Source organism: Geotrypetes seraphini, chromosome 15 (genome assembly GCF_902459505.1).
Source record: "Geotrypetes seraphini chromosome 15, aGeoSer1.1, whole genome shotgun sequence".
Lineage (NCBI taxonomy): Eukaryota > Metazoa > Chordata > Amphibia > Gymnophiona > Dermophiidae > Geotrypetes > Geotrypetes seraphini.
This window is the reverse complement of record NC_047098.1, coordinates 47,661,089-47,676,270: the sequence shown is the minus strand read 5'-3', so window position 1 is coordinate 47,676,270 and position 15,182 is coordinate 47,661,089. Positions and strand designations below refer to the sequence as shown.

Sequence of the window (15,182 nt, the reverse complement as noted above, 5' to 3'; positions counted from 1 at the left end):
TAGATATCCCCTTACGTGCACGTTTTATAAAATATAAAACCAAAGTGTGGACTTAGAGATATTTGGAGCATTGAGATTAAGCATCACATTAATGCGTCTCAATGGCCACGTATTTGGTCCTGGAGGATGAGGTGTACAATGTCTGCATCTATGAGGCAAACATGGTTTTTCCTGTTGCAAAGAGCACTCTGGACCCCCTGTTCGTTTACAAAAATTGGACTGCTCTAGGTCTAATAGATGTTGGCATTGTCACTTGGAAGCTGGCACTTTAGATCATTTATTGTTTTATTGTCCATTAATTAAAACTTTTTGGTTGTCAATTTGGGATCAAATAAATCAATTGCTTGAAAATTATGTAGCATTATCTTATGATACAATTTTGTTTGGCATACTGATGAGAGCTAAGCCTCAAATATCGGCTAATAATAATAAGCTTTTAATGATTTTAACTGGAGTTGCCATTCAACAAATAACATATAACTGGAAAGATTGTACAAGATTGAACTATCCGTTTTGGTGGAACTCAGTATGTCATATATTTAAAATGGAGAGAGCGTTGGCAGTACAAAAAGGCTATTATCATAAATTTAAGGATGTGTGGGGGCCATTTATAAGTTATTATAAAGAATAATTTACATTTTTCCCAAGTTTTAAATTTTTATTGTGGTATGGGGGATGGGTTTTTATTAACAATATATTCTAATGATAAGATATTATATTTATGTGGTATATCTATTTTGCTGGAAAAGTGATGTGGGAGGGGGGAGGGTTAAATTTTCTTGTTGAAAGATTGCTGATTTTCAAGTGATGCTGTATCTTACATGTTTGTTATTTATTGTACACTTGTTGTAAATTATAAATGAATAAAGAATTTTTTTAAAAAAATATGAATATGAATATATGCATAAAATAAACCAGGAAAGTTCTGTATCCAAGTGACATATGTAAATGGATGCATGTACTTTCTGTGAGGTAACTTTCAAAGGGAAACTGGGGGTACATACCTGCCACACAGTTTAGAAGTCCTATTTAAAAAAAAAATTAAACTCTTAAAGATGGGGCATTATTTTATAGTTATATAGAGTTATTTATAGTTATATAGTTATAGTACATAATAATATAAGATGAACCATGCTGAGCAATACCAAAGATCTATTAAACCCAGTACCATCTCTCCAACAATGGCCAATCTTGGTCACAAGTGCCTGACAAGATCCAAAAGAAGTACATCACTCCTTTTGTCAAACCTAGAGTCAACTGGGGCCTTCCCATGCCTACATGAATAATAGTTTATAATTTTTCCTTCGGGAACTTGCTCTAAACCATTTATAAATCCAACTATGTTGTCTTGACCTTGCATACATCTTTCATCATACCCCATCTTAGCTGTCTCTTCTCTAAGTTGAACACCCTAATTTATCTCTTCTTCACAAGAAAGTCATTCCATCCTATAATTTTTTCTAGTTCTCCTATATGCATTTTTGAGATGGTATAACTAGCACTGCATATGAGATGTAGTTACCCTGGGGATCACTAGAAAAACACTACAATATTTTCTGTTCTATTTTTCTTTACTTTCTGAACAATTCCTAAACATGCTATTTCATTTTTTACCTGTTCTTAATACACATTGAGCAAACAAGCTTTCGCTGCTGCATGAGATTACCCATTTGTATGGTTGAATCATCCTATTTATCAATAGAGAAACCCCACCTTTGACATTTTTACCAGGCCCTCTTTGGAAATATGGGAAGTGGTGGAGCAGGACTAGGATGGGCTATCAAAAGTGTATGCAGGGATTTAATTTTGCAAACCCAGTAGCGGCTTCTTCCTGCTTTTCCCCTGCATACTTTGCAAGGAGTTTTCTTTGAAAATCCACTTGCAGGCCTGTAGATACCAAATATCAGAGGGTCAAAGACTGCTCTCTTAATGTATAGACTTACTCAGAATGCCACAATGTTGCTGAGACTGACAGTTTAAACAGCATTGAAATCTTCAAAGAAAAATGATGCCTAAGTACTGAATTGGAAGAATGAATTTAAGAACTTTAAAAAAAACAAACAAAAAACACTTTTTATAATTTGTTTAAATTGTTACCTTTATGTTGGAGCCATGCACTTCTGCCAGAAGAATTTGCTCTGGTTTTAATCCACAGAGTTCACTCAGCTGTTTTTTCAGTCCTGTGTATTTCTCATCCATGTTCAGTCTTAGCCCATATCGGACAGGAGTGGTACCGTCTAATTTAATTACTAGCAAGAAAGAGAATTTTAAAGAAAAAAAAGATTTAGAAAAATAAGCTTCTTTTAATTTTAATTTAAAGAGATTGTTTCTTCCTTTCCAATTTGACTGCCAAGGTGCTGCACAGGTCCCATTTTTCATAGATGTCCTGCAGTTTATAACCCAACCAGTTTCCCAGTTAGCAAATCATGTAGAAAGTTAAAGTTTGACAGCTGTCCTTTCCAAACAAAAGATCCTATTTACCAAACTGAGTTAAAACTTAATATATTTTTTTTACACCACAGATTAGTTATCACGATACTGACAAGTGGTAATCCTGAAATTTAGTGAACACTGCAGTATGGCTGCTTACCACAGCTAGGAATGCACAGAGGTAAAGTTCCTAGCATTTCTGTCCACTTAATGCACGATTCTATCTTTCCAGGTAACACCTAAACAGGCTTGAAGCTCCCTACTTACAACCCTCTTCCTTTAAAAAATAATTCCTCTCTTAAGAACATAAGAAACGCTTCCACCGGATCAGACCAAGGTCCATCCAGTCCGGTGCTCCGCATACGCGGCGGCCCATTTAGGTACTCTTTTTTGGAGACCCGACATTACCATATCCCTCAATATGATATGCAAGAAGGTGTGCATCCAACTTGCGCTTGAATCCCAGTACAGTAGTCTCTGCCACAACCTCCTCCGGGAGTGCATTCCAAGCACCCACCACTCGCTGTGTGAAGCAGAACTTCCTGACATTTGTCCTGAACCTGCTGCCACTCAGTTTCAGGCTATGACCTCTTGTCCGTGTCACCTCTGAATATGTTAGCAATGCTGCTTCCTGGTCTATTTTATTAAATCCTTTTAATATTTTAAAAGTCTCTATCAAATCCCCTCTCATTCTTCTCTTCTCGAGGGTAAACAGTCCCAGTTTCCTGAGTCGTTCTTTGTAGCTCAAATGCTCCATTCCTTTGACAAGTTTCGTGGCTTGCCTCTGCACTTTCTCTAACAGAGTTATGGAGGTATGGAGACCAGTGTTGGACACAATATTCTAAGTGCGGTCTGACCATTGTTCTATAAAGTGGCATTATGACATCTTCCGATCTACTCGTGATCCCTTTCTTAATTATGCCTAACATCCTGTTTGCTTTCTTCGCCACCGCCGCACATTGTACCGATGGCTTTAGAGTACTGTCAATCAGTACCCCCAAATCCCTTTCCTGTTCGCATTTTGCTAATGTCACCCCCAACATCTTATACTCATGTTCTTTGTTTTTCTTTCCCAGATGCATCACCTTGCATTTGTTTATGTTAAAGTTCATCTGCCACTTTGTTGCCCACGTTTCCAGCTGGTTCAGATCTTTCTGGAGGTCCTCGCAGTCCCTTTGAGAGCCAACCGCTCGACTTAGTTTTGTATCATCTGCAAACTTTATTATATTGCATGTTGTTTCCTCTTCTAGGTCGTTTATAAAAATGTTGAACAAGATAGGCCCAAGAACCGAGCCCTGGGGCACACCACTGGTCACTTTCTCCCAGTCCGAGAATTTCCCATTTATGCTTACCCTCTGCCTTCTGTTTTCTAGCCATTTGCCTATCCATCTGTGCACTTCACCCTCTATTCCATGGCTTATTAGTTTCTTCATAAGCCTTGCATGTGGGACCTTGTCAAACGCTTTCTGGAAGTCCAAGTAAATTATATCCACTGGATCTCCACTGTCCATTTGTTTGTTCACTACCTCAAAGAATTGTAGTAAATTTGTCAAACATGACTTCCCTTTTCTGAAGCCGTGTTGACTAGCCCTTATTAGATTGTGATCCTCCAAGTGTTGTACAATATTATCTTTTATTAGTGTTTCAATTATCTTCCCTGGAACCGATGTGAGGCTCACAGGTCGGTAGTTTCCTGGATCCCTTCTTGATCCTTTTTTGAAAATTGGGATGACATTTGCTATCCTCCAGTCTTCTGGTATTTGCCCAGTTCTAATAGACATGTTAGCTATGGATTGTAATAATTTGCCAATTTCCACCTTAAGTTCCTACATGTCAAATTGAAGGCATCCAAAATAGTGTCAACTGACCAAAAGGTCCCCTTTGTCCTTCACCTGGTTAACTGCTGGGTTTAATACGGATCATAATTTTTATCACAATCTGTGTTAAGCCGGAGGCGGAGCAAAAGAATGCTATTGAGGCTCTCTATAAGAATTCTCATAAGAAGGGGTTGACTGAACCCATAAGTTCAGGAATAGTGTCTGTCACACTAGAATGAACTGTTTTATATGCTTAACTACTAAATTTTGGTGAATATTGGGACTGATTTTTTTTCTCCGGCAATATAACATAAAATAAATGCTTGTGTGGGTGCTGCTGTGTTTGCTAGTGTGTTATGTCCCTTTGGGATCTCTTCATTTCTTACAGCAGGTCCTGCTTAAATGATCTGGCTAGAGCACACCCATTTGGCACTAATTCAGAAATGACTTATGTTGGCCCCTCAGTTTGGAGCTCAATTCCTGTTGGGTTAAAACATGAACAGGTCTATTAAGTTACATGAGCTGCTTAAAATGGGAAACATGTGATAACAACATTAACTGTTAGTGTGTACTAATTGCCATGTTGAACAGCTAATATGTCATTTTGAGGAGGGGAATGGGATGTGTACTTTGCAGATGATGTGGAGGTTGCTATTGCTAGATAAAAGGTAGACTAAAGCTAGATAGCAAACTTTGCTCTTTGTTAACTGCATCAAATCCCTCCCCAAAATGCTGAGGATGCAGTTAATGTAGAGGTTTTGCACCTAAGTAAGCACACTTCAAAGGAAGCGATTTGTTATTTCAAAGAAAAGCTAAAACATGATGTCACATGTTTGTAATTCCTGTTGATTTTTGGTATGAAATGAATTGTCATTTTAGATAAGTGACTTTAAAATATTTGTGTTGCATTGTTATTTTAAGTAGTTGATGAGTTTGATTTAATGACTACTACTATTTATTATTTCTATAGTGCTACCAGGTACGCGCAGCGCTGTATATTAAACACGCAAGAGACAGTCCCTGCTCAAAAGAGCTTACAATCTAATTAGAACAGATACACAGGATGGATCAATATATACTGTTCATGAAAAGATGAAGAGGTAGAGAGAGAATGAGAAACAGATATAGTGCATTACAGGTTGGAAGTGTTAGGACCTAAACACAGCTTCGAAAAGGTGGGTTTTGAGCCTGGATTTGAATACCGCCAGAGACAGAGCCTGGCATACTGATTCAGGCAGGTTGTTCCAGGTAGAGAGTTGCGTGGGGACAGAAATCCCACCCGTCCCCGTGAGGAATCCCACCCGTCCCCACCCGTCCCCGCGAGGAATCCCTCCGTCCCCACCCATCCCCACGAGGAATCCCCTCCGTCCCCACCCGTCCCCGCGAGGAATCCCCTCCATCCCCACCCCTCCCTATAAACTTCAGAAATAGTTATTTTATTTAATTATGCTACTGAATTAAAGGCTCTGGTAGAGATCCATTTACAAATAAGCAAAAAGACTTTATTAATTTGGAAATATTAATTGGGAAGAATACATACTTTGTAAATGGGTTTCTACCAGAACCTCTAATGTAAATATAAAATATAAATACTCAGCTGATGAGAACCCACAAGCTGTCAGCTGAGGACTTCCTTTGCAGTTGGCCGGGGGTCCCTTTTGCCAAGCTTGGCAGGCAGCAGTAGCGTCCCTAAGTCACAGATGCTAGCACCTCAGTGGCTCATGGATACTGCCAGCGACTGCTGCGCTTGGTGGAGGGGACTTCTGGCCATCTCTAGAGGAGGTCCTCTGCTGGCAATGCTTGGGGATCCCCACCAGTCACAGCAAGGGTCAGCAAGTACTTCAACACTGTAGAAATAAAACCAGAAATGCATTTCCTTTTCTTTTGAACACAAAACAAAGACATCTGCCATATACATTTCCCAAAACTAACATATTTTAGTCAATAAATTCAGTTTTTTACCTTTGTTGTCTGGAGACTTATTTTTCCATAAAGTTGGTCCCAGTTTCTTTTTTCCACTTTCCCATCTTCTGTAAATTCTTCTGTTGCTGTCCATTGGTTCCCCCTACCATGGTCCAGCATTTATCTCTTTCTCATCTTTCGTGCCTGTCCACCAGCCCCATGCCCAACATTTCTCCTTCTATCACCCCTCTCCAGCACCATGCCACATCTCTCCCTCCATTCCCTTCACCACTGTCTAACATTCCTCCCTCTTGCATCCCTTTCAATCTGTCCCATTGTTCCCTTGCCACATTTCTCACTCTCATCTTTTTCTTCCCTATCATATTCTGTACCTCCCTTCCTACGACCAAAAATTCTCTTCTTTCTTCCATTTGCCGTGTGTACACAACCATCTCTCTTTCCTGCTCATTGACACACCCACACCCAATTCTCCCTTTCTATTCCCTCCCCCACCTCAGCATCTCTTTCCCTCCCTTCCTCTCTCCCTAGTTCATGACTTCTGTGTCCAAAAATGCACTCCCTTCCACCACTTCATTTGAGTCCAGATAACAGCAGGGGTTGGAGGCAGCCTGCAGCACGCCATATGTAGCTGACCCAGAAGTCTTCCCCCGAAGTCAGAGCTGACATCGGAGAGAAGGCTTTGCATCAGTCTGGCGGCAGCTGAGGTTTCAGGTGGGAGGGGGTAGATACTGGATGTAGGAGGTGAGAGGAGGCAGACTGTAGATAGAAAGGGGGAGGGAACAGACACACTGGATGAAAGGGGAAAGATAAGACAAGCTGGAATGCCTGGGGAGAGAGAAAAAGACAGATGATGGATGTAAAGAACAGGAGAGGGGAGGAAGATATTGAATGGAAAAGAGGAGAGGGGGAGGATACAGATGGAAGGGAGGAAAGAGAAAGATGGAGCAGACGCTGAATAGAAGGGGGAGAAAGAGAAATGAAGCAGATGCTGGGTTGAAAGGGGGGAAAGATGGGCAGATGCTGAATGGGATGACAGAGGAGGCAGAAAGGAGGAAAAGCAGAGATAGATCGGCATCCCCTACCGAGAATGGAATCAATTCTGCATTCCCGGCCTTTGTATGAGGGAGGTCTGGTGCCCCAGAGAAAGGAGCCTTGCAGCCATAGAGCACGGGACCAGACTTGGGCAGCCCTGCTCTAGAGCATTCATTTTTGTCATTTCCACTTTTCAGTACTTTCAGGGAAATAAAACATCAAGAACAATTGCTGTTTTTTTACAATAACTGAAGTGCGGGAAAAGAAAAGGTGTTGCGAAGATCCTTAATTATTCATGAAGCTCACGTATGACATATTTGATGTTCAGTTCACTCATTGGATCCGTGCGCCGCTGTACATTAACGACAGCTCCTCTGCATGGTTTTGGGTTTTATTGATTTCCAATAAGAGTTTGCCTGATTTACAGGTAAAATACCTGCTTCTGTTTACCATGTTCTCGCTCCTCTCGTTTTACATACCTGTACTTTAGTTGACGTATGCTGCGTGCCTGCATTGCCAGAATTTAGGTAGGCCTATTTTCATCCCCATGGGAGTCCCGTGGGCCAGGAGGCGTCCCCGTGGGAGTCCCGTGGGCCAGGGGGGCATCCCTGTGGGAGTCCCGTGGGTCAGGGGGGGAACCCGCGGGACCCGCGGGATTCCCGCGATCCCCGTTCCCATGCAGACCTCTAGTTCCAGGCATATGAAGCAGCAGGGCAGAAGAGACAGTTCGGAGTTGATAGTAGAGGAGAAGGGTACAGACAAGAAAGTCTTTCTTGAAGAATGGAGTTCCCAGGGCAGGGTGTAGGGAGAGATAAGAAAGGAGAGATACTGAGGAGCTGCAGAGTGAGTACACTTGTAGGTCAGTAAGAGGAGTTTGAACTATATGTGAAAGAGGACACGGAGCCAATGAAGTAAATTGAGGAGAGGAGTAACATGAGCATAGCAACCCTGGCAGAATACAAGGCGGGTAGCAGAATTCAGAACAAATTGAAGGGGAAAAAGAAGGGTTAACATGAGACCAACAAGAAGCACGTTGCAGCAATCCAGGTGAGAGGTGATGAGGGCGTGGATAATGGTCTTGGCAGTGTGATCAGAAAGGAAGCTTCGGATTATAATGATGTTGTATAGAAAAAAGTAAAAGGAAGGATGAGAGCATTATCCACTGAAATAGAAAACATAGGGAGAAGAGAGGCAGTTTTAGGAGGAAAGACAAGGAGTTCAGTCTTGGCCATGTTTAGCATTAGATGGTGGCAAGACATCCACATACCAAAGTCAGACAGGCAGGTCGAGACTCGGACCTGGATCATTGTAGAAATTATGAGAAATAGAGAGGTAGATTTGTGAGTTGTCAGTATAGAGATGGTAGATCAAACAATGTATTCAGGAACACACTAATACTAGAAGAAATAAATTGCAGTTCTCAATAACCAGTGGAGAAAAGACCTCAATGTCATGTTGGATCAAAACTCAAAATCTTCCGGATATAACATTTTCAAATATTAATCTGAAAGTGTGAACACATCCTTGGTCAGTTTTTAAGACCAAGAATGTGTTCACACCTTCAGATTAATATTTGAAGATGTTATGCCCAGAGGATTTTGAGTTTTGATCCAACGTGACACTGAAGTCTTTTCTCCACTGGTTATTGAGAACTGCAATTTATTTCTTCTAGTATTAGTGTGTTCCTGAATACATTGTTTGATCTAATATAAGGACTATTCAACTTGATTGCTGTTACTAGTATAGAGATGGTACCAGAAGCAGTTGGAGGAGATCAGAGCTCCAAAGGAAGAAGTGTAGATGGAATAAAGAAGAGGCTCCCTGAGGTACACCAATCCATAGTGGAATGGCAGCAGAGTAAGATCCTCCAGAACGCATGCTAAAAGTGCTATGGGAAAAGTAGAAAGAAAACTATGAGATAACAGAACCCTGAAATCCAATCGAGTTCAGCGTACTAATGAGTAGGCAGTGATCTACAGTGTCAAACACCGCAGACAGATCAAGGAGAATGAGAATGGAGTAGTGCCCTTTGGATTTGGCCAGAAGCAGGTCACTGGAGACTCTAGCAAGAGCATAGAAGGCAAAAGCCAGATTAAAGAGTCAAGAATAGCTTGAGATGAAAGAAAGTTAAGACAACAGCAGTGAACAGAATGTTCAAGTAGCTTGGATAAGAAGGAAAGGAGTGAGATGGGGTGATAATTGGAAGGGCAGGTAGGGTCCAGCAAGAGGTTTTTTGAGGTGTGGCTTAACTACAGTGTGTTTGAAGGAATCAGGTACAGTCACAGTAGAGAGGGATAGGTTAAGGATATGGCAGATAGTGGGGATAATAGTAGGAGAGATGGTGATCAGTAGATGGGAGGGGAAGGGATTGGAGAAACAATTAATAAATAATAATAAATGCTAACATCATTACAGCTTAGCAAATAGACTCCTAAGGGAGTTTTTCAAACTTCCTAGATTGGTGTCCTACTTCTTAATTACAGCTAGCTTCATTTGCTTTCTTGCATTCTGTAAGCTTTCAAAGAGCATATATACTGTACCTAGATTTGTCTTATGAGAGACCAGTTACATTTTTCAATCTAACACCACTTAGGCAAGACAGCCTGCCATAATGGAAGTCACTCACTACAACACACCAGAATTAATCTTGGTCACAAAGATCAAAAAATTACTTTCCAGAATCTAGAAGTAACCTCCATAAATGTAGTACTGACCTGTAATTTCTAAGTGCATATAACTGTCCATGGGAAGAGGCAGCGACAGGAAGTTAAAAGGGTCAAATCGAGCACTTATGTGACCACATGTTTTGCATTTAACTTGAGATCGTAATTGTCCATGAAATAAATCTACAACAATAGACTTATTTCTCCTCAGATGATTCTCCCAAGCCTGAAAAGGACAGAATTACTCATGAGTTAATGGAATCACAATTAACCACAGAAGATGGGTGAGCATGTACACAGGTAAAGTCAATCCTACTATGTTGAAATTGTGTGCATACAATTACTGAATAAAAATGAAGATGAATAATTTTCAGAGCAGAAAGGCATTTTAAAAAGGTATACCATTCTATGGAATATGATCTGTTGCAATACACTTCCAGAACATAGCTGACACCGACTCCTTTTTCACTCAAGCAATATAAGTTCTAGAAAAGTTCTAATGGGAAATAATTGACTTGGTATTTCAACATGGACAATCAAATTCCTTCAAGAATAAATGGTGGGGCACATATCTATATTACATAGTGCTATGCACCAGCAGCAGAGCAGCAAGGAACATGTCTGCACTGAACGAGTAACTATTCTACAATAAACCTCCTTTCCACCTCTTCCTTCTGCTTCATCTTAAACAGCAATTTATTAAACATATTGCCATTTGGTACGGTATAATAAACTGTTCCAATGCTTCAGCTTTTCATGATGCCAATCTCACAGCATATCGTTTATTATGATGAGGGGTTTATTAATTTCATATATTACTTGACCAAATGTGGGGGGGGGGGGTTCATATAAAACCTCAGCTGGTGATTCATTTCACAAAAAGAAAAATCGCCCTATGGCTCACCAAACTCGTCACTGGTTTTATACAACTTGATCATAATCTAATAATTTTTAATAAATTTCTGGTTACTTAAACCACTAGAATGCTTTTATTTAACTTAAAAGGACATGTTGCTGACATGGGCCATGATTAGCAACAAAATGTGCTGCTTTAAGGCCTGTTCATATTATAACTATTTATTTATTTCGTTATCTATCCTGTTGTCCCCAAAGAGCTCTGAATGGATTACAGGTTAAACATATATAATTTCAGTACAAGTTTACTATACAAGTTTTTAACCCATTAATATTTTCTTCATTCAAAATTATCAACATTCAATCCCCATAAGGTTGGGGTTTTTTTTGGTTTTTTTTAAAAAAACAAAACACCTTCCAAATGCATAACTCACATGTTTGCTGAATAATATAGCTCTCATGTCAATTCAAAATGCACCCCACTTTCAGGATGCCTACTTTAAATAATTTATATTACCTCATCCACCAATCAACAGACACCACCTTATGCTCTTATTATAAGAAATCAGTTTCCATATTGAGACCTGCAGTTATAGTTTTTAAAGTGAAAATCCTTTGCGAAGTACGCTTTTGTTGGCCAAGAAACTGATTCTGTTGCATTGGCTGGAATCTTCATTTCCCTCAGTCTCTGAATGGCATATGCTGATGCTCCATCAATTGAAAATGGAGCGTATGGAAGTCACTGATATGGATTCTGTAAAGGGTCTCCAGCTCCAAATGGTCTGGGAACCTTATTGGTCTTCTAAAACTATGTATGCTCATAGCAATGTTCTGAATTTCTAATTTCTTGTTTCTATTTTGCCTTTTAGCCTGGATGCTTCTCTCTCTCGCCTCCTTGTTTAGGAGTTTGTTTGTTTGTTTTTTGGGGGGGTTGTGAGGTGGTTGGGGTTTAATATATACTTTGTTCAAACACATTGTTTTACTGTTTATTACTTATGCAATTTGTACTGATTTGTTTGATCAATAAAAGAGATTTGAAATAAAGTGAAAATCCATCTCTTTATAATTTAAGAGACTGTTTCTGCCACCTCCCTCCTACCTCATCGCAATTTTCAACTCAGTCACTTGCCATTTCAGATCAGTTAATGCATATTACTTCTCCTTCCAATGTGAAACCAAAGGGGCTGTCAAGGTATCTCCTGAAATATGACACCTGGTGAGTGATGGATCAAGTTGAGATGGAGTGGGAGGGAGAGAGGTGACAGAAATGTCTCTTAAAATGATAAAAAGCAGAGATGGATTTTCACGTTAAAAACTATAGTGCCTGTAGGACTCAATACGGAAATTAATTGGAGCTTTCTTACAACAACAAAATAAGGTGGCAACTGTTTATTGGTGGATGAGGTTATGTTAATTCTCTAAAGTAGGCATCCTGAAGAGAGGGGTGCCATTTTGAAATGACATGAGAACAATATTATTATTCAACAACAAGTGGGTAATGCAGTTGGAAGGTAAAAAACCTTTTGGAGTGAACGAATGTTGATAAATTTGAATGAAGAAAATATTAATGGGTTATTTTATTGTTATAGGACCGGACCCTGAAGCACCATGTTTTGTTGCAACCATGGCCCATATCAGCCACAGGTCCTTTTAAGTTAAGTATGTTTATTTACTCTACTAGAATGTTTTTATTTAATCAGAAAATTATTAAAATTTGTTAAAATTATGAGTTACAAGTTATATATAAAACCAGTGACAAGTTTGGTGAACCTTAGGGCGATGTTTCTCTGTTTCAATTGTCAGCAGTTGCAGTTTTATAAGTAAAAATATTTGGAATTAATAAATCCCTCATTGTAGTACATGATATGCTATGAGACTGACATTGTGAAAAATTGAGATATTGAGACAGTTTCTTATATTGAATCGACAAACCCCCGCCATAAGCATTGACTATACTTAATTGTGTCAATTTGATAAGGTATAGTAAGTTGTACACAAACCAGAACTCAGTTAAAAGTTATACAGCAATTAACTTTGTCTTCTCTTGAAAGGCACATTCATGAGATCTATGTGCCACATTATTAACAGTACAACCTGCGGCCCCGTGAACTATTTTGTGCGGCCCCGGTCGAGGGCGATGCAGTGTTTTCCTCTGCTGCCCCCGGGTGTTTTTAACATCTTGCCGACTCCCTCCTCTGCGTTTGCACGGCCCCAGAAAAATTTTTTTCGGCCAATGCGGCCCAGGGAAGCCAAAAGGTTGGACACCCCTGATCTAGACTTTAGATTTTAAAAATTTGCCAGCTTTGAATGCCTAACTAAAGGCATCTTTAAAAGGGTTGGCGGAGTAAATTAGGTGTTCAGTATTGATTCCCAGTGTTAGGCACCTAATTCAGAAGCCTCAAGCTTAAACTTGGCTTAAGTTTCTATATCTAAAGTAAAAGTTAGGAGTTTATATTCAGAAAAATTCCTTAGTAAGCCCTAATTTCCTAACATGGGTGCCTAAGTTTAGTGTCCACACTGATGTGCTCATCTGATGCTAAATATGTAAACTGCTTTGGTTGTACCACAGAAAAGTAGTACTGTATATGAAATGCATGACCTGTACCCATTCAATATCACGCTCCTTGTACTGAATGATAGTGTTACACATCCACAGATAAGCATTTCAGTCTAGTCTGCCTTTTGCTTAGCTCTGAAAAACTACTGCTGTGGAATCAAGGAATCAATCATCCAAAGGGAAAATTATAAACATTTCCCAACAACTCACCAGAGTCATAACAAGAAAATAGTCACAACAGAAATTAGCATATTAGCAATATGCTAATTAAACTACTGGCAAATTTAAGGGCTCCTTTTACAAAGGTGCGCTAGCGTTTTTAGCGCATGCACCGGATTAGTGCGTGCTAGCCAAAAAACTACCGCCTGCTCAAGAGGAGGTGGTAGCGGCTAGCATGCGCTATTCCGCGCGTTATGGCCCTAACACGCCTTCGTATAAGGAGCCCTAAATGATGCACCTTCATTAGTAATTAGTTTTAATGCTTCTGACACTACAGTGTGATATGTAAAGGATAAGATCCAGGTCACATTCTAGCACTGTTATAACAGACTGACCTCTGCTGCTACTTCCCAGTCTGGTCGTCCATTGCTGTCTTTCAACTCCACATATGGCTTATCATGAACTCTGTTCAGGTCTTCATGTAGACCATCCAAGAGAAAAGCTAGAAGCTCCTGAGAATCTTGCTGCTGAAAGCCATTGAACCTTGGGGCATATTTTGCTATAGTCCACTGTAACATATTAAAACTTAAGTTAAAAAGAGGGTCCTATAAAAATGGAATATGAAACAAAGTTACTTACCTGTAGCAGGTGTTCTCTGAGGACAGCAGTAATATTTTCTTACAAATGGGTGATGTCATCCAACAGAGCCCGGTGCGGACACTGCCAAGTGCACTATTTCTTTAAATCTTTGCAGCCATGCTCCCACCACTTGCGTGCAGGTACCTTTCTACCCAACATCATCTCATGGGGCTATCAGTACAGTAAAAAAGCTATGTAGCCAACTAGGGGAGGTGGGTGTGCTGTGAGAATAAATGCCTGCTGTCCTTGGAGAACACCTGCTACAAATAAGTATCTTTGTTTTCTCTGAGGACAAGATGACATTCTTACTGAGAGAGTATGGAATCTTGCTCCTTCCACTGCATAGTACTTCTCCCCAGATTGAAACTCTCTCTCATGCAATGGCATAGTAAGGGGGAAGGGTGGACTGTCCACACGTCATTGGGGCGCTGGCACCTCTCTGTCCCACCCTGCCCCCACCATGCTACTCTCGTGCCATCCCTCCTCCACTCTGTCCCTCTGTAGATCTTTGCTAGCATGAGCAAATTCTACTGCCTATTGCTTGCGCCAGCCTGGTTCCCCTCTGAATCACGTCTGGGTCATAGGGCCAGGAAGTGACATCAGAGAGAAATCCAAAGCTGGCACGAGGAGCATGCTGGAGAAAAGCCACTCACGCTGGTGAAGATTTAGAGGTACGGGAGGGGGAGGGGGGTTGGGGGTTAGGGGGGGCGGAGAGCACGAGTGTGGAATGGGGAGCGGAAAGGAGTGGGGGGCCACCAGCCTGGGCACCTCCTACCCTTACTTACAAAGCCACTGCCCTTAGGAAAATCCAGCACTCCCCCTCCTGGGCAGTTTAGGGCAAAACAAGTACAACTTAGAGAGAGAGAGCTTCAGGTAGGGGGGAGAAAAAAGAGGAAAGAGGGAAAACCAGGAAGTAGCTCATGAGAACTTAAAAGAAAGAGCCAGAAAGACTGAAGGTAGAGCATGAAGAAACAGAGGAAACTCTAGTTTGCTTCTATCTGAGGCAAAGGACTGTTACAGTGGAATTCTACCTTTATTCCAGCGCTTGACTAAAAATTGTAACCAGCTATTCTCTGAAGCTGTTCACCGGAACTGTGCTGCTGGATG

The 15,182-nt window shown here is 40.6% G+C and overlaps 1 protein-coding gene across 3 annotated transcripts in view; it reads right to left on the bottom strand.

The window, feature by feature from the left end:
* The window catches only part of USP32 (ubiquitin specific peptidase 32), a 406,702-nt gene that overhangs the window by 67,106 nt on the left and 324,414 nt on the right, over nt 1-15,182 (bottom strand). For all 3 annotated transcript variants that reach the window (XM_033921901.1, XM_033921902.1, XM_033921903.1), the window contains 3 exons: nt 13,832-14,005; nt 9,917-10,091; nt 2,098-2,249 (listed from right to left, as the gene is read on the bottom strand). In XM_033921901.1, the coding sequence (XP_033777792.1) occupies nt 2,098-2,249; nt 9,917-10,091; nt 13,832-14,005 (501 nt within the window). The remainder of the gene's footprint in view (nt 1-2,097; nt 2,250-9,916; nt 10,092-13,831; nt 14,006-15,182) is intronic.